A 20,555-nucleotide genomic window follows, 5' to 3' on the forward strand; every position below is an offset into this window, starting at 1 on the left:
TATATATACAAACACACACACACATATATACATACGTACACACATAAACACATTCATACATACACACACATACATATATAATGAACCAAATTCTTTATCTTAATATAAAAGTTATTGCCTATATATATATATATATATATGTGTGTGTGTGTGTGTGTGTGTGTGTGTGTGTGTATATATATATACACACAGATATATGTCATTGATTAGTAGCCCGCTTACTGTAGTATTGTCTATAATAGGTAGTAAATATGTTGTCTATCAATGTGGCACAGTGAGATGTCATCCTGCTGGGTCTGGTGATTTTAGGATAAAAGCTTAAACTGTGCATTGTATTAATAAAGTCTGCAGTTGGTTTGTGTTTATTTGGATTAAGCAGATCTATATTAAAATGCCCACAGATGAACATGACCTTATGATTTGACATCGTGAATATTTCCTCCATCCTTGTTAGAACCTGGTTCTCTATATTCCAATAGGTTTCCGTTCGCAGTTGTCATTTTCTTTACCACCTTATAATTTAAGCTTTTGTCCACATTCACAGCCATGTCTTTTCCAGCTCTCGCTCTCCCTGTTAATATAATTCAGTTCATAACCATCTAATGCAAAGTCCACACCCGTCACAGGGTTCATCCAAGTTTTGTTACATCCAAGTTGTGTTACATGGTTGTGTAAACTGATGTATGAAGTATTCTTAAATGTTGTAAAAGTCAGCATACATTATTCTACAGTAAAAATGAATAATTGATAGATTGTGTTCTGTCCTGATGGTCTTGTTGTATTGTTCATCTGTATAATAACTCTTCAATATTATAATAACCAAAATCTAATCAACCCATTGTTGAGTCCTAGTGAGTGTTCTTAAGCTATTGCGTTCGCAACAATGTGCTGTCCAGTCTGTTCCGGTCTTGGCTATTGCCGGCGTGGAGGCATAAAAAGCATAATGTGGTGTCGCCACTTCTGTCTTTCTCTCCCCACATTTCTTCTTAACATCTTTCTGTGGTGTAAGATAAAGAAAAAATGCCCCCCCAAAAAACCCATTTGAAATTACAAAAAAAACCCACCCTGAAATAATAAACTGAATATACCTCTCTGCTTAATTCTTCTTGCAATATTAAATATATGCAGGTTAATTTACTTGCTTTTATACATGCAAATGATGTATACACACTCGTGCTAATTAGTTTGAGTGGAATGCATGTGAAGGTACTCCTTAATTAAATGTTGTCTGTACTCCCTAATCTGTATGACCCTGATGAGGGCCATTAAATTGACGCTAGTTGGCTCTTTTTAATTGTCTTGCAGTCCATGTAACAGAGGCTTTCTCTTTGTCTTTGCTGACGCGAGACAGACCGCCTGAGATTACTTTTTGGATCACTGCTCTCCTCTCTGACCCAGGCAGCGCTTTCGTCTTTTCTTGCTTATAAAATCTAGTCATATCCCACTCGCCTGAGGCACAGAGTGAGATACATGCCTCCCGTGGAAATAAAACGGAACAAATATACATAGTTTATTCCTTTATTCAGTTACAAAAGCATGATGACTTCCTTCCAGGACACTTTGGTTAGAAAAAAAAGTTTATTTCTCAAAAGTCATATTCCTAATAGTTGTTTGCTTTTTTTTTTTAAACTGTGAACCCATTTATTGACTATCGTTTTAGTTTTAAAACTGAGTAACACCCTTTCCATAGTTTAAAAAAACAACAATAATGATGTCTCTGGTGAACAAACTCTGGTGATTAGATTCCAGTAGTAAAATACTGTGTAAAAGGAAAACGACAAAGAAATATTCAAATGGTGTTAAATTTCAAGCACTTAAAAAACACCAACAGGTAATTCTGAAATTGCAGCAAAATAAAATAAAATAAACTCAAAATTGGCTTTAAACAACATTAGCGTCTACAGATTATTCAACATCAGTCTGTCTGTATGTGTGTGTGTGTGTGTGTGTGTGTGTGTGTGTGTGTGTGTGTGTGTGTGTGTGTGTTATATTTTTTTACACTCTTAAAAGTGTATAACACTTCCCGGCACCCCGACTCTCCTTTATAATACAAACGTTGAGTGTCTTTTTTTAAATATTGTTTTTTTTTTTACAAATCTGTTATGGTATATAAAACATCTGTCTGAAGGTAAAGCCTCCACTGAAGAGTGCTGTGCCTTGTTCTAATTAATACAACATCGGCAAAAGAAGACGCATCGATGAGGGAAGAAAGGAAAAGTACTCACGCGGCAGGTAACTAATTCAGGTACACTGAGGCATGGTCGGGAGGAGAACAAACAATTTCACTCGGGGAAGAGAAAAGCCTTTTATATACATAATAGGTGGAGATATGTATGATTTCAGTAAACTCGGACTGCCCATCTTTCTTGCTTGTATTACACTGTAGAGAAAGAGAGAGGTCACACATTAGTTTTGGTACCATTGTTTTTTTTTTTTAAAGCAGAAACTCAAGAGGAGAAGAGAAATAATACATGACCAGCTGTGGGGGCAGGAGATGAGCGCTGCCTTTGTATAGGCGCTTGGCCTCTGCTGTGAAACGAGAGGTCGGCTCGAGCGTGCGGTACATAATCTAAAGCTGACCTCTGGTGTCGGGCAGCAGCGAAAATCCCATTTCAAGCAACAACCTTCCAGTCACCTTAAAGTAAAATCACACCCTTGGACACTGTTGGACTCGTAGTCATCGACTGTGTTTGACAATGTTGATGATGCTCAGTGCATTTCAGGACTTATGTTGTGATTAATGACTGCAATTTGCAATTTTCCCCTCAATGTGCTTCACATGTAACCTGATAATTTTCTATATTCTGCATTATTTCTGATCATCCAGGTACTTGAAATGGTTGTACTCTGCAGTGGAATATTTGTGTTGTACCACCTACACAAAGATTCCACTGCAGAGTACAACCATTTCAGCTACCTGGATGAGGAAAAGATGCTCGTGCTGGCAGGAAGCACAGAGTGTACCCTTTACATCGCCTCTGGCTGTGATGCATTGTGAAAAGCTGTTATTGGTTTCGCTCCTGCTTTGACAGTTTTTCACCTGTAAGACTGTTGAGTTTAAAGGATAAGGCTGGCGACATTCAATGTTTTTCTCATTGTCAACATTTCCCATGAAAAGACCAAAACCAACAATGAATTGATCGCACAAAACACAGCACAGCACTGGCTGACATTTTCCCACTATTATCTTATGAACACGGGCACTGTTAGTTTATTCTGAATCTGCTATTTATAGTAATTAACACACCAAATGCATATTAATCCACTGCTAAAAATGTACTCCTGTTTGAGTAACATTTTCTTAAAACTACAGTTCTCAGCTATTTAATACAAATACTGCATGTATAAAAAAAAAAAAAAAGAAGAAAAGAAAAAAGAAAGTGTGAGCTGTTTTAAATATGTTCGTCTTCTGTAGGAATTAAGGGGCTTAGCACAGGGTGTCACAGACAGGGCAGGGAAATCAGAAAATATTAAATATTCTGTATGAAATACACAACAGTCAAAGCTTAAGTCCAGAAAAAAGTTAAAACGTTATTCACTGAGAGTTAAACAGGGTTTTCTATTTGTACATAAAAACATTTCTAGTTTCTTACTGTTTCAAAGTCACGTCACTCGATTTTGATCTTCACATCAGCTCAAATAAGATGAGACACCTGTGTGATGATCACTGGAAATAAAAACAAAAGACTGCATTTTATCAGAAAATGATCCATACTGTTAACTGGCTCCTGTGATCATAAATACAACACTGCAGTCAGATAGACCTCATCAGTCATTTACGACTTTGCCACTCTTTACTTAGGTAGCAGAAACTAGAAACTAGAGTTTTAGCTTTTTTTTAAAGGTGTTTTTAAGTGACTTATACAGAGTAACTTCTCCATAATCCAACTATGTACTGCCATTAAAGTGGACTGACTCAAAATAAACTACAGTGTGTGTGTTCATGGTAATAATTACTTAAATTACTTATACCCATTTTCCACCAAATTAGCTCTGCTTCTTGAACTGACTGTTCAGGACTCTTGGAACCCCGACGCTATCAAGCGAACCAGCCCATGCTTCTATGTGTGATGGACTATCTTAATTTACAGAGATGTTATCCTCTGTGTCCTGCTAAGGGACAGCAGATGCAAAAAAAGCCTGTGCCTGGTACTGCTAATAAGCTGTGCATTGTGCCTGTCTATTTGTTATGACAAATAAATATTAAATACATTAAAAAATAAATGCAACACAGAAAAACAAGCCCACACAACTGCCATCACATTTTTTTGAAAATATTGCTAAATCCTCATTGCTTCACAGAAATACAGCCAACTGTGCCATGTCCTATCATGGGATAATTTGATATTAGATACACATTCTGTCCTTTCTTTTTAAATCCCAACATGATTTAAAATTTGAATCCTGCTGTTGTCAATGTTGGTCAGTCACTCTTGGAAATATAAAATGCACAACTAACAGGCCAAGAAATGCAAAGTGCATCATTACACATGTTATCAGGTGGGATTTTTCTTTAAGCTCTACATGCCAACCCCAGTGTGTCTGCCCTTTGTCATCTCCTATCCTGCTACTGTCCAGGGCCTGCCACTCTGATTTCTGTTTACTTGACATGATCTGAAAGGGAGAAGTCTCCAGCCGAGCAGCGCGACAACCATCCGTAACCTTGACTTCCAATAAACTCAGATAATAGTGTGTGTGAATCTGTCAGTCACACCAAGTGTTTCAGTCACACCTCGTTCCTGAGCTAGCTAGCATCAGCGAGAGGAGGCAAACTTTCCTTCTGAATAGGCCACTCACAATCTTCAGGGGATCTCCATAAATTGAGAGTGAGTAGCTATGCTGCCCATTTATTAAAACTGAATAAAAAACATCACAGGAGTGAGTGAAATCTGCAGCTCCAACAATAGTTTGAGGAATATTCTCTCCATTCTATCTGAACTTTACGATCTTTGCTCTTTCACATGTGCTGCAAACAGACTTCCTAGAATAAGGATGGATATGCTATGAATGTCACAACAGTAGAATACAGTGTAAGGTCACTCAGTACTGTACATAGCCACAGAGTAATTCATTTTCTAAATTCTATAACCTTCCTCAGGTCAGAGTGAGCATTTCTGCATCTGCCCCCTGACTGTTTTTGTGATCATTAAATAGTAAAACTTTCATCTATCCGTTGGTCACACGTATGACCCAGTAGCAACAAGTGTATAGTGTATCTGTGTGCATTTGTGAGAATGGTCATATGGCACAAAGACAAGGCATGATGTGTTAAATGAGGTGTAGCAGCAATGCATGTTCGTTGTAGCCTGGTCAACCGCTGCTTTAAACAGCATAAACCGACAGAGAAATTAAACTACTTTTGACAAGGCTCTTTGCGCTATTACAACAGTGTAAACCATATACTATATCATAAAAACTGGCTATGCTACACAGAGCACTTTGTCCTTCCAAAATGGCGTGTAAATGTGAGAGTGAAAGCGAGCAGGAATGTCCCAAAACAATATCAAATCGTCGTAGCAGTCACAAGTGTTTGTTCTCCTCTGCCACATCTGTGCAAAGACACATCCCATCAGCCGTCATAAAGCATCTAGGTAGTACAGGGTCAGCAGTGGAGGTGAAGATATTGCACACGCAGACTAACGTCAACAGCTCCATTGAGATGGCACAGCGCAGGCGTCACACTGAAGAATAAAGTTCTTTTTTTTCCCCACACAAATGAACACTGTAAAAAATTCAAAAACACGCCCGGCTTCTTTATTGCAGCACTTTTTCTTTCTTTTTTTTCCAGTATCTCTTTTTCAAACATCCACTTGTTAAAAAAATGTTGCGAATCTCTGTTTCGAGTTTGTAAGGAGCGGTTTGAGAGTGCATTTTGGCAGTAGGTTTAGTCTTGTTCAAGTTGGGCACATTGACAGCCAGGAGAACAGATGGGTCAAACCAGACAGCCATGATTTTTGAGGTCATTAAGAGTCTTGTCGCTCTTCTTCTGCCCCACCCTGCCTATTCCTCGCCGCCAGCACAGTCATGTGAAGATCACATGCCAGAGGCACCCAGTCCCATGCTGGCGGTGTGGCTCATACAGGGCAGCGTCTGAACGGTCTTGGGGAAGTCGTGGGTGAGGATTCGTCCGTTCTCTCCTCCGCTCCCATTGCCACTCATCCTGGTCAGGGTGGAGCAACGCATGGCGTCGTTGATGGATTGCTGTCAGAAACCAACAAAGGGTTTACAGTTAGTCTATGCATCAGATTTCAGCCTTACACACGTATGCATTATATCCTAATTATAAAAGGGAAACCTTATGCAACACTTAGAGTTAGCAGCGCACAGACTGATGTACTTTAAACAGATAGTTCTGATTTTTTGATGTAGGGTTGTATGGGGTACTTATCCACAGTCAGAGTATTACACACGATATATGGCGTCAGTACGCCCCCAGCTTGAAGATGCAGGCTTGAATCTGACACAGAAGCTAAGCAATGTACTGCTGTGGATGGGTGTCAGCATATTTTAGCTACCTAACAGTACAACCTAAAAAAAAACCCAGTTGATTTTTGTAGGTGGGGCTTTTTTTAGGTGGTTAAAAATCGTTTTATTGCTGACCTCTCTACAGAAGTAGATTACTTTGCTTCCTCTTCATGCATGCTGACTGACATCTACTGTATGTAACATACAGGGTTCCAGCACACAAAAACATAATTTGAGCTGGCATATAGTAAGGGAGAGACGAACCCTATTAACGCATATTAGAGCTACGATATGTCGACAGCTACCGAAAATTATCTTGCTGTTATGTTACATTACATGAAAGGTTATGCATGTAAGATTATTGTAATAGTTTCACTGACACAACAAAACATTGACTTTTACAACACTTTCAATTATATTTACTAATTCAGTGACTTTTCCAGGCCTGGAAAATGTGATTGTGACTTTTGCAAGTTTTCCATCGCTGTGGGAACCCTGAATATTTATCTTTGGATAGGTACCCAATACAACCCAACTTCAAAAAATCTCATCTACCCCTTTAAAAGGCATTTCAGCTGTAGAAGCATAAAGGTAAGTTATGCAATTTATTTTTCTTTATTACAGGAATTTATGCATATCAGCAGCTGTTTATGTCACTGTCTGAATGTGGTGCTGGCATGCCAGGAAATTTAAGAGCAGAGTGAGCTGTTAGGAGTCATAGGGTGCTGGTTTTCACCCTCTTTATCGGGGCCTGAGTGATATTCGCGGGTGGTAAACCGTGGTGCTGGCTGATGTGCATCAATGTCCTAATTTGTAACAGGAGGAGCAGAGCGAAGTGTGGGCAGTTAGAAGGGAGCTGAGGCTTCACTCATTGGTTTAATAGCTCTATTCTCCAGTCTAGCGCAATAAAAGCCACCCGGCTCCAAAGCTGACCTAATGATGTGTGATCCGTGTGTGTGTGTGTGTGTGTTCGCCATCAACGCCTGCCTGCATCCTCTATTCTATAGCTGATTAAACTGGGCAAAGCCAGCGAGATCTGGAGCAACCGGTGAGTGCTACATGGGGATTGGAGAATTACGCTGGCCTCTAATTGGAACGGCGTTGTTGTTTCTTTCAAGCCAAACAGCATAAAGGCACCGCCGCACTAATAGGCTGCTCGCCAGTCTCATCAGCATACTGATCAGGTGCCTCTCCGTGTACTGATTAAAACATAAGAGATTCATGTAGAAGATCACTCCTTGTCTTGGCCCTGCCTTGTTTTTTTTGTTGCTGTTTACACGAGGAGTATATCAGCGAGGGGCTTTGATGTTGGAAGAATGAATCAAAGATTGTTTGTTGCAAATTGATCCACGAAGCAGATGACTCGAAAGAGAAACCTCACATCTCCTGATAAAGTCTTACAAGCAACAAGTCCTTCCTTTCAGGTTTCTGAACATACAACAGTTTGAGTTAGACTGTTCTAGGTTAAAAGCAATGATGGAACAAATGTGAGCTGCACCAGGCCTGCCTTATGATATACATATAAAGGATGTTCACCACAATGGGCCCTGCATTTGCAAAGACAGTCAGCAAAAAGAGAAGAAGGAGCAGGGGAGAGATTTGCTCAGAGCGACAGAGGTAGATAGATGTACCACTGTGATTCAAATTGCCTTTATACCTGTGCTGCAAAGTGAAATGTCTTCATTTGTGAATGTGTGCTACGAGATTATTGTAATGAGTGCAGTAATGGGATTTAACTTGAGGGAACATTTGTGTAAGCCGAAAGGAAAAAAGTGTAATGTGTATTTAACTACTGAGTTTGGATTATATATCATCCGCCATTAAAATTAACTGTGTAAAAATGACATATTTGCATCAAAACATTTGGGATGCACTGATTTATCTGCCTAACATTGGGATTAGCTGATATTTGCCTTCAGGCTATCTGCAAATAAGATGAAATTCCCTAAAGGCAGCGGCTGTGTTTTAATGTTGTTTCACGTCAATTTTGCGCAGTCCAAAAAGCAGGGCTCCAAAAAGGAACAACAGAAAACGTGATTGCGACAAACAGAAATTTTTCCCAGGACGACTTCAGGACAAGAAGATGCAGTAAACTAACTATTTACACTCCATTTTTTTCTTGATGATGCTACATTGTGAACCACAAATCTGTGTTGAAATTGATATGAAATCAAATGTTTTGTTAAAGCAAACAATATCCTTGCAATATGGACATTCAAGTGTTCTGTCAAAAAAATCATGTTTTTTGTTTTTCTCCATATTGCCCAATCCTACATTATCATGATGTGTTTAAATCTTGTTAGAAGTCGTTTTTGGCAAGAAACTTGAATAGAAAGTCTGTTGATGTTTTGACAGCAACTTAAGACAGATATTAGGGGGGGAATATTTTATATGGCAAAATAGCATTTAAAAAAAAGATGTTTTCCATGTGAAAGAGGTTTATATTAAAGGTTGTTTTATAAATCTGTATGACTGTATTTGTTCTCACTGAAAGATAGTGTAATGATGAGCTAAATGACTTTTAGTTATTTGTTTGTTATAATGACTTCTTTGTTCCCCTTTCACAAGGGGGGGGGGGGAAAATATCACTATAAACATCGGTTTTGGCCCAGCGGTTTTAGCCTAGAGTTTTACAATCGGTGCATCCCTTGTTAATATAATACAGTGTGAAGGGTTGAGATCCAAAGAAATATTTGAAGACAACTACTTGACAGGTGCTATATGCTAACAACCCTGTAAAACTAATACAGGAAAAATGATTATCTCGTTGCTATATGTTTTACAGTGCTAAAAATGTCAACTTTTGAACATAAACAAACAGGCATAATGGCAATTTTAAAATCAAGTGATTCAACAACACTGCAGGAAGTCAGTGACGTAAAGACTGAGCGAGGTAGCGGCAGAGGTAGAGAGAGGTACAGGACAGCGTTTGCACTGCGGTGGAAGCCGTGAGAGGCCCTACTGTGATCACGGTTAGATGGGCGGGAGGGTGAGGAGGCGGATGTCATCAGCATCATCATCATCATCATCATCATCATCATCATCATGGTTTGAAATCACAGCGTTTCCTACCCCGTGGCTGTGCTCTGCCCTTATATCTTAACAGTGTTGTTGGCGTACAGGCCGTAGCTCTGCAGCTCTGTGTAGGGGGCGCTAGCACCACTGTCTAAGGCTGAGCAGTGAAAGGCCTGAGCGGCTGAGGCGGCAGCGGCTCGCGCGGTGGACACCTTCATTCGGCGCGACTCGGTCCTGGACTTGTAGCAGAACTCCACCAGCGCCACCAACATGGCCAGGCCCAGGCCGCCGATCAGGATGTAGAAGACTCCCGCCACATTGCTGAGGCTCAGAGCGCTCGTCTTGTCCTGGAGGGACGCAAGATAAGGTGGAGGGGGGCAGAGCCAAGTAGTGAGGAGCGATAGTGGCAACCAAACATACTCTATGGCACACATTAGACCAGAAACCGAGGACAGACACACAGATTCACACATGTACTCAGGGACAAACATCAGTTTCACAAACACAAATCACAAGTGCAAGGACTCAAAGTATACAGCAAAGACAAACAAATATATACACACTCAAACCCACTCACACCATACACACATACAGTGTTTTCATTGTATTGATAGGGGCCTCACAAAGTTCTTGGACCTCACACTGAGGAGGCGCCCAGTCTTGGAACCATAAGGCCCAATTCCCCTGCAGGAACTCAGGGGTAGTTTTACAGGGTCTTGCATGTTGGTGTGTTTCTCCACTGCAGGAACTGCCACTGCAGGATGATTGTTGAGAACTTTTACTGGGGTGAAACAAGTCCCTGCCTCGGGGTAGATACTTCAGTGCAGCCCCAAAAAACTGCTGGTTGGGATGTCAACACAACAAGCCCTACTTTCAATGCTGTGTTGTCTGAATGATGTCTAAATAATTGGAATAACGACTTTTCTTACTGGGAAAATTCATGTGAAAAAGCCTCTCATCAGAAAAACAACTCAGCTACTTGGAGAAAATTTTATAACACGAGTTGCCGACCTGACCTCATAAATGCATAAACATGGCGAGCAAGAGTCAATGTTTGGTCAATGGTGAGAAACTTAACTCACGTATGGAGTTTAAATTGTTTAAAATGCAACCCAGCTTCTTCGTAAGAAGAAGAAGAAGGATTACGTCATGGGTCCTACCTGGGACCTACACTGCATTGGAAACAGAAAGGCTGAGATGATCAACTATTTCCTGTAAATATTCTCGCCTCCTAGGTTTTACCCTGAGTTTCCACAATGGAAACACACCTATGGACTGTATAAACATAATGGATATAGCCACCGCAACATCACCCATTGGTTTGAGAACTTGCATTTGCAAATTTATGTTTCCTAGGATATCAAAGGAATGGTCGGCCTTATTTGCCTCTGGTTGGCTTAACCTGACACACCAACCCACTCCTCCTGCTTAAACCTAACCACTCCCACTAATGAGTACAAGTATTAGTTAATCATAGGGAGAGAAGGGCAAGCCATTCCTTGGCTATTCTAGAATTTGCAAATTTGCCTCTTGTTTTGAAGCCTCAAGGTTGGAATTTTGGTCATACCTAGAAGTAACCTGAGGTGACTATATTTGCATGAGAGGGTGGAGCTGTGAAGGAGCAAGGGGCAATCTGACCAATTAGATGAGGTGAAGCCATGCACACACAGTGTCACTCAAAGCACCTACCCCCTTAATTCTGTATAACTTTAAGCCTTCATGAGTTTAAAATGGGTGCCAGTAGTGTCCATGTCTTCTCAGTCAGATCCATCTCTTGCATCCAAATATGGTCACTTCTGGCACCCAAAAAAATAGGATGGCAACGACCAAAATACCAACCTGTTGGGTGATGTCACAGTGGCTACATCTATTAATTTCTACAGTCTATGAGCCAGCCTCAAGTGGCCGCTTGAGGAATTGCAGTTTTTGGCACTTCTGCATTGTCTTCATTTTTCACCCCCAAAGGTTGCCACTTTGTTGGGACCCCACAATTAACAAAACATAACAATCATACACATCCACACTCACACACATATACAGTACGGAGATGACCCTGACTGATTTGGCACACAATGAGACAAAGTCTAGTCATGTATACAACATCTATAGTACAAGACAAGTGGACAAGACACACACATACAAAAAAAAACATACAAAAACAAAAACAAACAAAAAACAAAACATGCACAATATAAACATATTTTGGAGGCCTGTCTCACAAAGTAGGTTTTATCATGTTAGCTGAATAAATCTGCCTTTTCAGTTTCACAAAGAAAGCACCCACAAAATAAGGACAAAAAACTACCTTTACTTAAAATGGCAGATACTAAATAGCAACTCGAGAGTAACTCTACACAAACTGGTGTAATCATTTTGCTTTATTGCTCCTAAAATAATTTATCCTGTCAGAAATATTCTATATATAAGATCTGTAGTGTAGTCAGTGTTCCTCTCTGGCTATAAAAGAGGTTTTTTACGGTAAGCACATTGGGTAGCTGTAAAAGACATTAATAAAATCACTGCTTTGTATTGAGATTCCTTCACCTTCAGTGACTTGTTAAATGTCTGTTGAGCTCATGTTCCCTCACTGCTGAACCAGAGAATCAGAGGCGACTTCATGAAGACACTGTCATATAAAAAAGACTCTACAAAGTATTCTGACTGCAGCCTAATGACAAGCAGTGATCAGCTTTTTTAATTTAAAAACCAGAGGATGTCTGCACACTGAAAATTAGCTCCCAGTGATTTATTCAAGCTACAGTTTGGTCACAGGCCTTTATCAAGTCATTTTTAATTTAACCAATCATACTCCTGCTGTGACTCCTCTCTACTTAAACACAAGCAACATTAATGAAACATTTCAATGTTTTTCTTATATTCATTCATCCTGTTTTTTTTCTTTTTAAGAGAAAAAGACTAACCTTGTTTTCCTGTTCCATGCTACTCTGCATATTAAAAGGTCAGCCATATTACTGAGAACTGTTTAAAAGCCAGACAGTATTGCACTCGCTTTGTGAGACAGGCCTCAGATAATGAAAATAAATTCTGATCTATAGCAGTTTAAACAATGCCTATATTAATCCCTTAAAGGAGCAGCGTGTATGATTTAGTTGCATCTAGTGGTAAAGCTGCAGATTACAATCAAATAAAAACCCATTCCCTCACCTCTTCCTTTCCAAGTATATACGGTAGCCTTCAAGTAACGTAAAAACAGGAAGGGCCCTCTCTAGAGCCAGTGTATGGTTTGTCCATTCTAGGCTACTGTAGAAAATGGTGGACTTTATGGAAGCTGACCTGCTCCCTTATGTAGATATAAATGACTCATTCTAAACTAACTGAAATGCAACAATTCTTATTTTCAGGTTATTATTAATGAAAACATAATTCTGATTATTACATTCCACTTCTGCCAATAGATGCTCCTAAATCCTACACACTGAGGTTTTGAGACTAAATACTGATACACAACTATTTTCTCCAAACAACATTTTGTGAGGGGAGAGGTAGAGGTAAAGAGTATTAACACCCCACAACACATGCGTTCATGCAGCAACAGCACAAAAAAAGTCTTTAGTCGGACATTGCTCCATATTATAGCTCATTATTCTCTATTGATGTGGCACCTACTTACATTTTTGCCTATTTATGGTCTGTAATGAACAGGATTCGTTAAAACTTAACTCATGGAACAGTGGGGTCTAACATGGATGTTATTTCTTTAATATCTGAAATTACTGTACTTGTGGAGAATAATGTCACATGGAAACTAGGTTTTATTCTAAGGCATGTGTGTCAAACTATGTGCGATGGAAGACTGAGAGTTTACAGGGTGTCTAAACACAGACAACATGGGGTGAATTTTAAGATGACTTGACAAACTTCCCTGAGTTGGACCTAGAGGCAAAATCCTTAGAAATGTTTTAGAATAAATATGTATGTGTCTAAACTTCAAAATACAATTACACCCCCCCCCCCCCAAAAAAAGCTACTGAGTGACTAAGAGTGTGTTAGTGCTTTTTTTTTAAGCAGTTGAGGATATGACTGCAAATAAAAGTATCACATATTCAGGATGTGAGTATCTCTCAGATATTAAAAGTGTCTCCACTTCTCGCCAAGAGTTAGATGACAGCATGCTGTCATCCATATATGTTAAATGCTAAGCTAAAGCCAACAGCAAGTTATTTTAGGTAAGCATAAAGATTGTAAATAGCTAACAGTTGGTGTGTTTAACTTTGTGTAAGACGTACAAAAACTGAAGTGCTAAAATGACATGGTTTGTCTTGGCACTTAGTTTTTCTTTTACACTTTGTTTTTTGGATTTATAAATGATACATAATGTGCTAATAAAGGAGCTTTATATGACTGGAAGGCAGAATTTGTTACCTCGGGACAGAGACTTGCTTGCATTTTTCCTGTTTTTATACTGTATGCTTAGCTAAGCTAAGTAGCTGCTAGCAGATTTCGCGTACATATATGAGAGTGGTATAAGTCTTCTCATCTAACTTTCATTAGGAGAGTGAATGAGCTTATTTACCAAAGTGCCAAGTTATTCCTTAGAAGCAAATTTCTATTCGCAACCACCTATTATGTGGATTTATGACCCAGTAGCCAGAATGAATGTTGGCACTGTACATTTGGAACTCTTGTTAAAAAGTGCCTGTGTAGTTATTAAACAGTGGTCATGCTTGGCAGCCATGTCACCATCCGTAATGCTGTCTTCCATAAAAGATGGCTTTCTTATCATATATACATGAAATCTGAGCCACATCCCTTAAGAAATGTTGATATGATACTAATAGACCATACACATGTAACCCTAGTTTGCAGAAACATACAATTCAAACATTTCCTTCTGGGCTGGTATTTAACATTTCTCAGTAAACCCTACTTAAATATAGACTTATGCAACTGTACAGCAAAAATATCTCTCCTTAGACGGAATTCCTTGCTGTGAGTCTTCAGCTAAATTAAAAGAGCTAATAAAATATTCTCTGTTTCTTTTTAGCGTGATCCCTGGACACTGAGCCCATCACAGCACATAGTTTGACACTCCTGCACTTTAAGTATCAAAATGTAAGCACAGAAAAAGAAGAAAAACTCTTTTGGCACTTTTCAGCCAGCTGACAAACACTTACAGAGGTACCTACGCTACAAAGCTTTTCTGTCAGGGGGGACTGGTTTTTGAAACAGTGTTGTAAATGCATGTGTATAGTGGCAGACTGGGTGCACATTTTGGTCGACCGGGCAGAATGACAGGGTATGCATCCACATATGCACTTTAAGTGAGAAAGTTAGGGTTAGGATCACTATAAGACCAGAATGCAAAGGTTATGGCTCAACACTTTTAAAGGGTTCAGCAAAGGTCAGTGGCCAATATCATAATTTGTCTCCCTCACTGTGTTTCTTTGCTTTATTCTTTCTCCTTGAGAAGGACTTACAAATTGTTTTCAGAGTGATTCATATTCAATTGACAGTACAAACTCAAGGTTATCATCACACTTGAGCTCTGTGTGTGTGTGTGCATATATGTGTGTGTTTGGGGGTTGGAAATGTATTCTAAGAGGATTTTTCAACTTAGATGGTAACTGTAGTTGCTATATTTAAATATAACAAACCATTGTAACAATCCTGACTAATCCACCACACAATGTTTTTTTACACGCTGGTAATGAACATTAAACCTCTGACAACACAGACTCAGTGGGAAAGAATAGACACAAGAGTATCACCAGAGTACTGGCCCGAATATAAGACAATGGTTTCAGCTTTTGATAGATAGATTTGATAGACAGTAACTGCTGTGTAGCTGACATTACTGAATCAGGATGCTGACTTTATGACCCTGTTCTATTTCTACTTCTGTTACACACTGTGCTTTAGCATTTACCATGGTATTTTAATTGACACTGGCTGCTGCTCAGCAAAAGTTACATTGGCTCTCTTTAACCTATAAAGGTCTTCTACTGCCTCATGTTAATGTTACAAAAAAGCAAACTAAAAAAAAGAAACAAATTTAACTGCTTCCTACATTTTAAAAAAAAGTGCTTACAGATGATGGCATTAAAGCTTTCAGCCAACCCATTCTCTGTTCTCATTACCAACTCAACTACACAACAGCTTGGTCAGTGGCCCTATGCCTAAAATTGTGACGCTCTAGGTACCTCTTTAGTGTCAGTTTCGGATGTTCAGGGACAATGTGTCAATTTCCACTCATTAAATGCATTTCGTAAAAAATACAAAACAAACAAAAAAAAACCCCATCTGCTGCTTTCATAGGTTAGAAAAAGCATTGTGGTTTGGGTTAAAAAAAACAGTTTTGTTACATAACCAAAGTAAGTTAAGAATTGATGGTTGTGATGTACGTATATGTCACATGAAAGCTGTCAAATGTGACATGTATGTCACATTTGACAGCTTTCATGTCACAACTTTCTCTCTCTTTATACTACATCATCGATGTGGATGGGTTTTACATTGGAGTTATTTGAAAACCCAGATACATCATACACAGACGCAACAGGGTGCCTTGTGACATCGGACTCAGAAGGTGTTGGCCACTGACCGGGCTGCTGGTTTTGATGCCCTAGCAATGAGAACGGGCTGTTTCATCAGTAGGTGTTGCTTTAGTTGTAAAAATAGCAACAACAGCAGATATTATGGTAGTAATAGTAGCAGTAATGCTTTACTGAAAACAGCAGCAGTACTGGCAGTAAAAGAGGTAGAAGAGAAAGAGTGCGTATCATCTTGAGTGATTTGTTTTGATTTAATTTGATAACAAATAATTTTTCTTATTGATTAAAGCTTTAGTGATTTAATCAAACTATTTGTTTCAGAATTTTTTTGCATTTATCTTTAAGCATCTTCAATGAATTAATAAATACAACAAAAAGCATATTTCGCACTATAAATAACTTTACTGGAAAAAAAATGTATGTGTTGTTTTTTGTGTGTTTTTTTAACTTATTATTTACAGCATCTTTATTTATTAAAATAATCTGACTAAAAAAAGTTAGTGTATCTGCCTACATTTTTACATTCAGTGTTTCTCATCTTTAAAGTCTTTATTGTTAAACATGTTGCAAAACTGAAGATCATCTTATGTTCGGGCCAATACGATAATACTTCCAGAAACACATGGGGAGTATTGCTCGGTGTAATAGAGGCTGAGGGCTGGATTTGGGAGCTGGTCTAGGTTCAGGGCAGGGTTGTGCTGTGAGGTGACAGGTTTGGGTTGGAGACTAACCTTTCTTCCGGAGTCCTTGCTGCCACACTCCCCTTTATCGTACCACCATTTGTTTTTCAGTTTGTCTAAGACGGCTTGCTCATTGAGTTTCAACACCGCTAGGTTTACTGGGATTCTTCCAACCATAAGGAAATAACATAAATAACATATTATACCATGTTATTTTATGTTATTGATTCAGAGACACAGAGCAGCAAATACATACACACTTCAATGCTTAAAAAACTTTCCACACACACAACACACACACACACACAGACACACACACACATATATATATAGCATTAACATGATTAGAAACAGCAGAGTCAAAGTGATATGCATTAATACTCCATCTATCTTGGTTGGCTTGCTCCCTAGGGCAGTAGATGTGTATTACAATATCACTTTGGGTAACCGGCACACTGCTTACCCTCACTTATGCAACACAGATTTTTTGTCAAAAGAAAAGGTTAACTAAATCGGAACAAATTCTGAAGCCTAACTAAATGGACAAACAAGCTTTTAAAACATCATTGAACACCAGGGACCCAGCTGCTTTAATTACTGCACACTGATCAATTTTAAGTCATTGATGTTCATTTTGTTTAAGAAGGGGAGATGATACAAACTATCCCCCTCTGTGGTTTTCAAATCCAGCTACCGCAGGCCAAATACACCCTTTTTCTACACCTATTATGTGGATTTATGACCCAGTTGCCAGAATGAATGTTGGCACTGTACATTTGGAACTCTTGTTAAAAAGTGCCTGTGTAGTTATTAAACAGTGGTCATGCTACACACTTTTCCTTTGCCCTTCGCCACACCACAGAGAGATTAAGTGATGCCAGAGTGGTATTGCAGCGTGAGCCTGCCGGTTACCCCCCTCCCCATAACCCCCCACTCCCAGTGGTGGTGGGTTACCCGCAGGGTTTATCAAACTGGCTCTGACCTTGGAGTCCCCGCCCCCGCTGCCGCACTCTCCCTTGTCGTACCACCACTTGTTTTTCAATTTGTCCAAGAGGCCCTGCTCGTTCAGTTTTAACACTGCCAGGTTTACTGGGTTTCTTGAAAATAATATAAAATGAGAGCCATTAGGAGACACTCTATGGGACAGATATAGAGAGATTTGTCGCATGGTGGTGGTGGTGATTATGACAACATTGACTTAGAAACTCCTGCATATTACTACTGATATGAAGCAGGAGGGCTGGCTTTAGATGCACATGTTATCTGCAGTGGGCTGAGATGCTGAGCGCCCATACAGCAGTAGAGTCAGGTTTTACCAAGCAGGGGCCTCAGAAGGAGGCAGAGCAGACACTATAAATGAAGATGCCTTGGATGCGGAAGTCGGTCTACAGATGGTAATTTCCTTTCAGTGGCACCAGCATACAGATTGCTATGGTAACTAACCTATCAATATTCAACCCATAACTGCAACGTGGTGAATAGAAGCCTGCGTTGATTAATTTATAACTATCAGCCGAGACAAATGCAGACAGAGGCTTTCAATGCTTTAACTGTCAGGTTCAATTCCACAACAGGTCTGTTTCTGAAACTGGCTGAGAGGAAACTATGTGACCAACTATAGACGCAGTCCTAAATCTATATGAACCACCTCATCCAAAGCATCTCCCCAAGGCCTGCTCTCTCTCTCTCTCTCTGGTGAGTGTGTGTGTGTATTTCCTATAGCTGACTGGCTGGGGGACAAAGACTCTCTCCATCCGCAAATCACAGAAAGGCACAATCTGCAATCAGAATTTGCATAAAAGAAATTTGCCAGATTGTCTTTTTCCCTCAAATCAGAGTCAATTCTTCTGTGCAACAGCAATTTAGTTTGGTGATATTCTGCCTTTCTTGCGAGCAGACACAGAAGAGTTTTTATCCCCCAACCCTTGAGTGCACAACACAGCTGTAGGGAACACAGGTATCCTCAGAGCTGGTAAAACCTCTGAATTCTTTCTCAGCCCGGTGGGCGCAGACAGAAAGAAAGAAGTCAAAGTGTGTGGACATGGAGACCTGCAGGTCATTGGTTAGTTTGGTCAGTATGTCTGGTGGGATGGGGTAAACAGTCAGGCAGGCATGGGGGTGGCTGGACATCATACATGTCAGAAATGAAGTAGGGAGAATATATACAGAACATTTTACAGACTGATCACAGAGTGTAGTCTGAAGACAGGCCGTCAGTACATCCTGTAAAATGAAGAGTTAGTTAATTTTAGTGTCTTTATTTTCAAAGTGCTGCATTCAAATAGGCCTGCACTGCATTATGGATATAATATATTTACGTAAAATCAGCAGGGATGCATTGATCTTTCATGAGCATATCAGGTATCACATTATGTACTCAAATAATTTCTTTTCTGTCCTGTTCTACCCAAATGTAGCTCAATTTTTAACCAATGTTCAGACAATCTGCAAAAGAGAAATGCAAATGTATGTGGCTTTACATCGTTATGCAAATATTGGGAGTTTGTTTACTGAGTTGAGCAGTAGGTGATGCTTATTCTCCAGTAAGGTGCCACTGCAGAGGAATGTGCAACGAGATGAGTGCCAGTCAAACCTCAAATGAAGGAAAACTGTATATGTAAAAGGGAGTGCACACTGGACGTTGGAGATAGAGAGTTTTGAACATCTCTTATAACAGCAATGTTCTCTTGAAGAAGTTCTGGTAACAGTACTGGGTTTGAAAGTGTGCTGGAAGCCTCCAGAAATTATGTAGCTTGCAGTGGCCTATGCAATGATAGTACATCATGACTGTCCGTCATCATTTATTTGCTGCATCTGTTCCTCTTGCACTTAGACGCATTTGCCTTTTATCCAAACACCACCCTTTTCACCTCTGCCAAGCATAAAAACCTTTTTGCAATCTTTCAAGATTTTTTCAATTTTTCTTGGTGTTTTCACTCAGGTTTTCTAAGTGCAAATTGAAAATGTTAATGAATAATAGAGGTGGATCAAAACAAACCCATCTTCATTCCTAGTTAGTTAATATTGACAAAGGTGATGTGAATACGTTTTCTAGATTGTCTGCATTTTTTGTCTGGAAGTTGTTTCAAAATATTGCATGAACACAGTAGCATTTATGATTTTTGTAAGGTCGGTAATTACACATATCTCATAGTGAGAACTGCGAACATTGTGAGAACTGTACACATTAAAAGTAGTCAAATATATAAACTTGATAGTTGTCTGTCCTCAGCTCAGAACATGGTAATAAAACTGCAATTAAAAGAAGTAGCACTGGTATAAGATCTATACTTGCTATCACCAGACACCCTGAGTTTAGGTATAAAAATGAATCATTGCATCCCTAATATTCAGTACTTTGTGCAAGTTAATATAATAATGTATTGCAGGTATAACTGAACTAAGCACTTTGAATTCACTGGATATTCACAGATGTCAGATCCCAGGTTAGCAGCTTAAACATGTAAATTTCTACCCTAACCCTAACCATAAAAAGTCTTGTCAAAATTTCCCGTCTGTAATACATAATTTTCAGTCATGAATGTTTGTTATTGGTTGATGAAACTCTGCATGTGACATCTGTGAATGGCCAGAGAATAACATCCACCACTCTTCTGATAATTAACAGAGAGAGAGAGAGAGAGAGAGAGAGAGAGAGAGAGAGAGAGAGAGAGAGCGAGAGAGAGAGAGAGAGAGAGAGGGAGAGAGAGAGAGAGAGGGAGAGAGAGCTAATGGGGCCATCCTCAGCAGCATCTTATGTCTACATTGTAGGTTTGCATCAATCTGACCATATGACTTGAAAGCAGATTAATTTCACCTGTTATCTTGTCACTATAATAGCACTTACTTGCTGTATGAAAAGTAATTTCTATCTGGTTTCAAT

At 39.4% G+C, this 20,555-nt stretch overlaps 1 protein-coding gene across 1 annotated transcript in view; it reads right to left on the reverse strand.

Moving 5' to 3' along the window:
* Positions 1–3,561: 3,561 nt before the first annotated feature.
* The window catches only part of gria1a (glutamate receptor, ionotropic, AMPA 1a), an 87,558-nt gene continuing 70,564 nt past the window's right edge, over positions 3,562–20,555 (reverse strand). The window contains 7 exon segments of the mRNA XM_042492814.1: positions 3,562–5,973; positions 5,976–6,038; positions 6,040–6,107; positions 6,110–6,146; positions 6,148–6,201; positions 9,693–9,827; positions 17,655–17,769. Coding sequence (XP_042348748.1) covers positions 5,755–5,973; positions 5,976–6,038; positions 6,040–6,107; positions 6,110–6,146; positions 6,148–6,201; positions 9,693–9,827; positions 17,655–17,769 — 691 coding nt within the window. The 3' untranslated portion in view covers positions 3,562–5,754.

This window comes from Plectropomus leopardus, chromosome 9 (genome assembly GCF_008729295.1).
Source record: "Plectropomus leopardus isolate mb chromosome 9, YSFRI_Pleo_2.0, whole genome shotgun sequence".
Taxonomy (NCBI): domain Eukaryota; kingdom Metazoa; phylum Chordata; class Actinopteri; order Perciformes; family Serranidae; genus Plectropomus; species Plectropomus leopardus.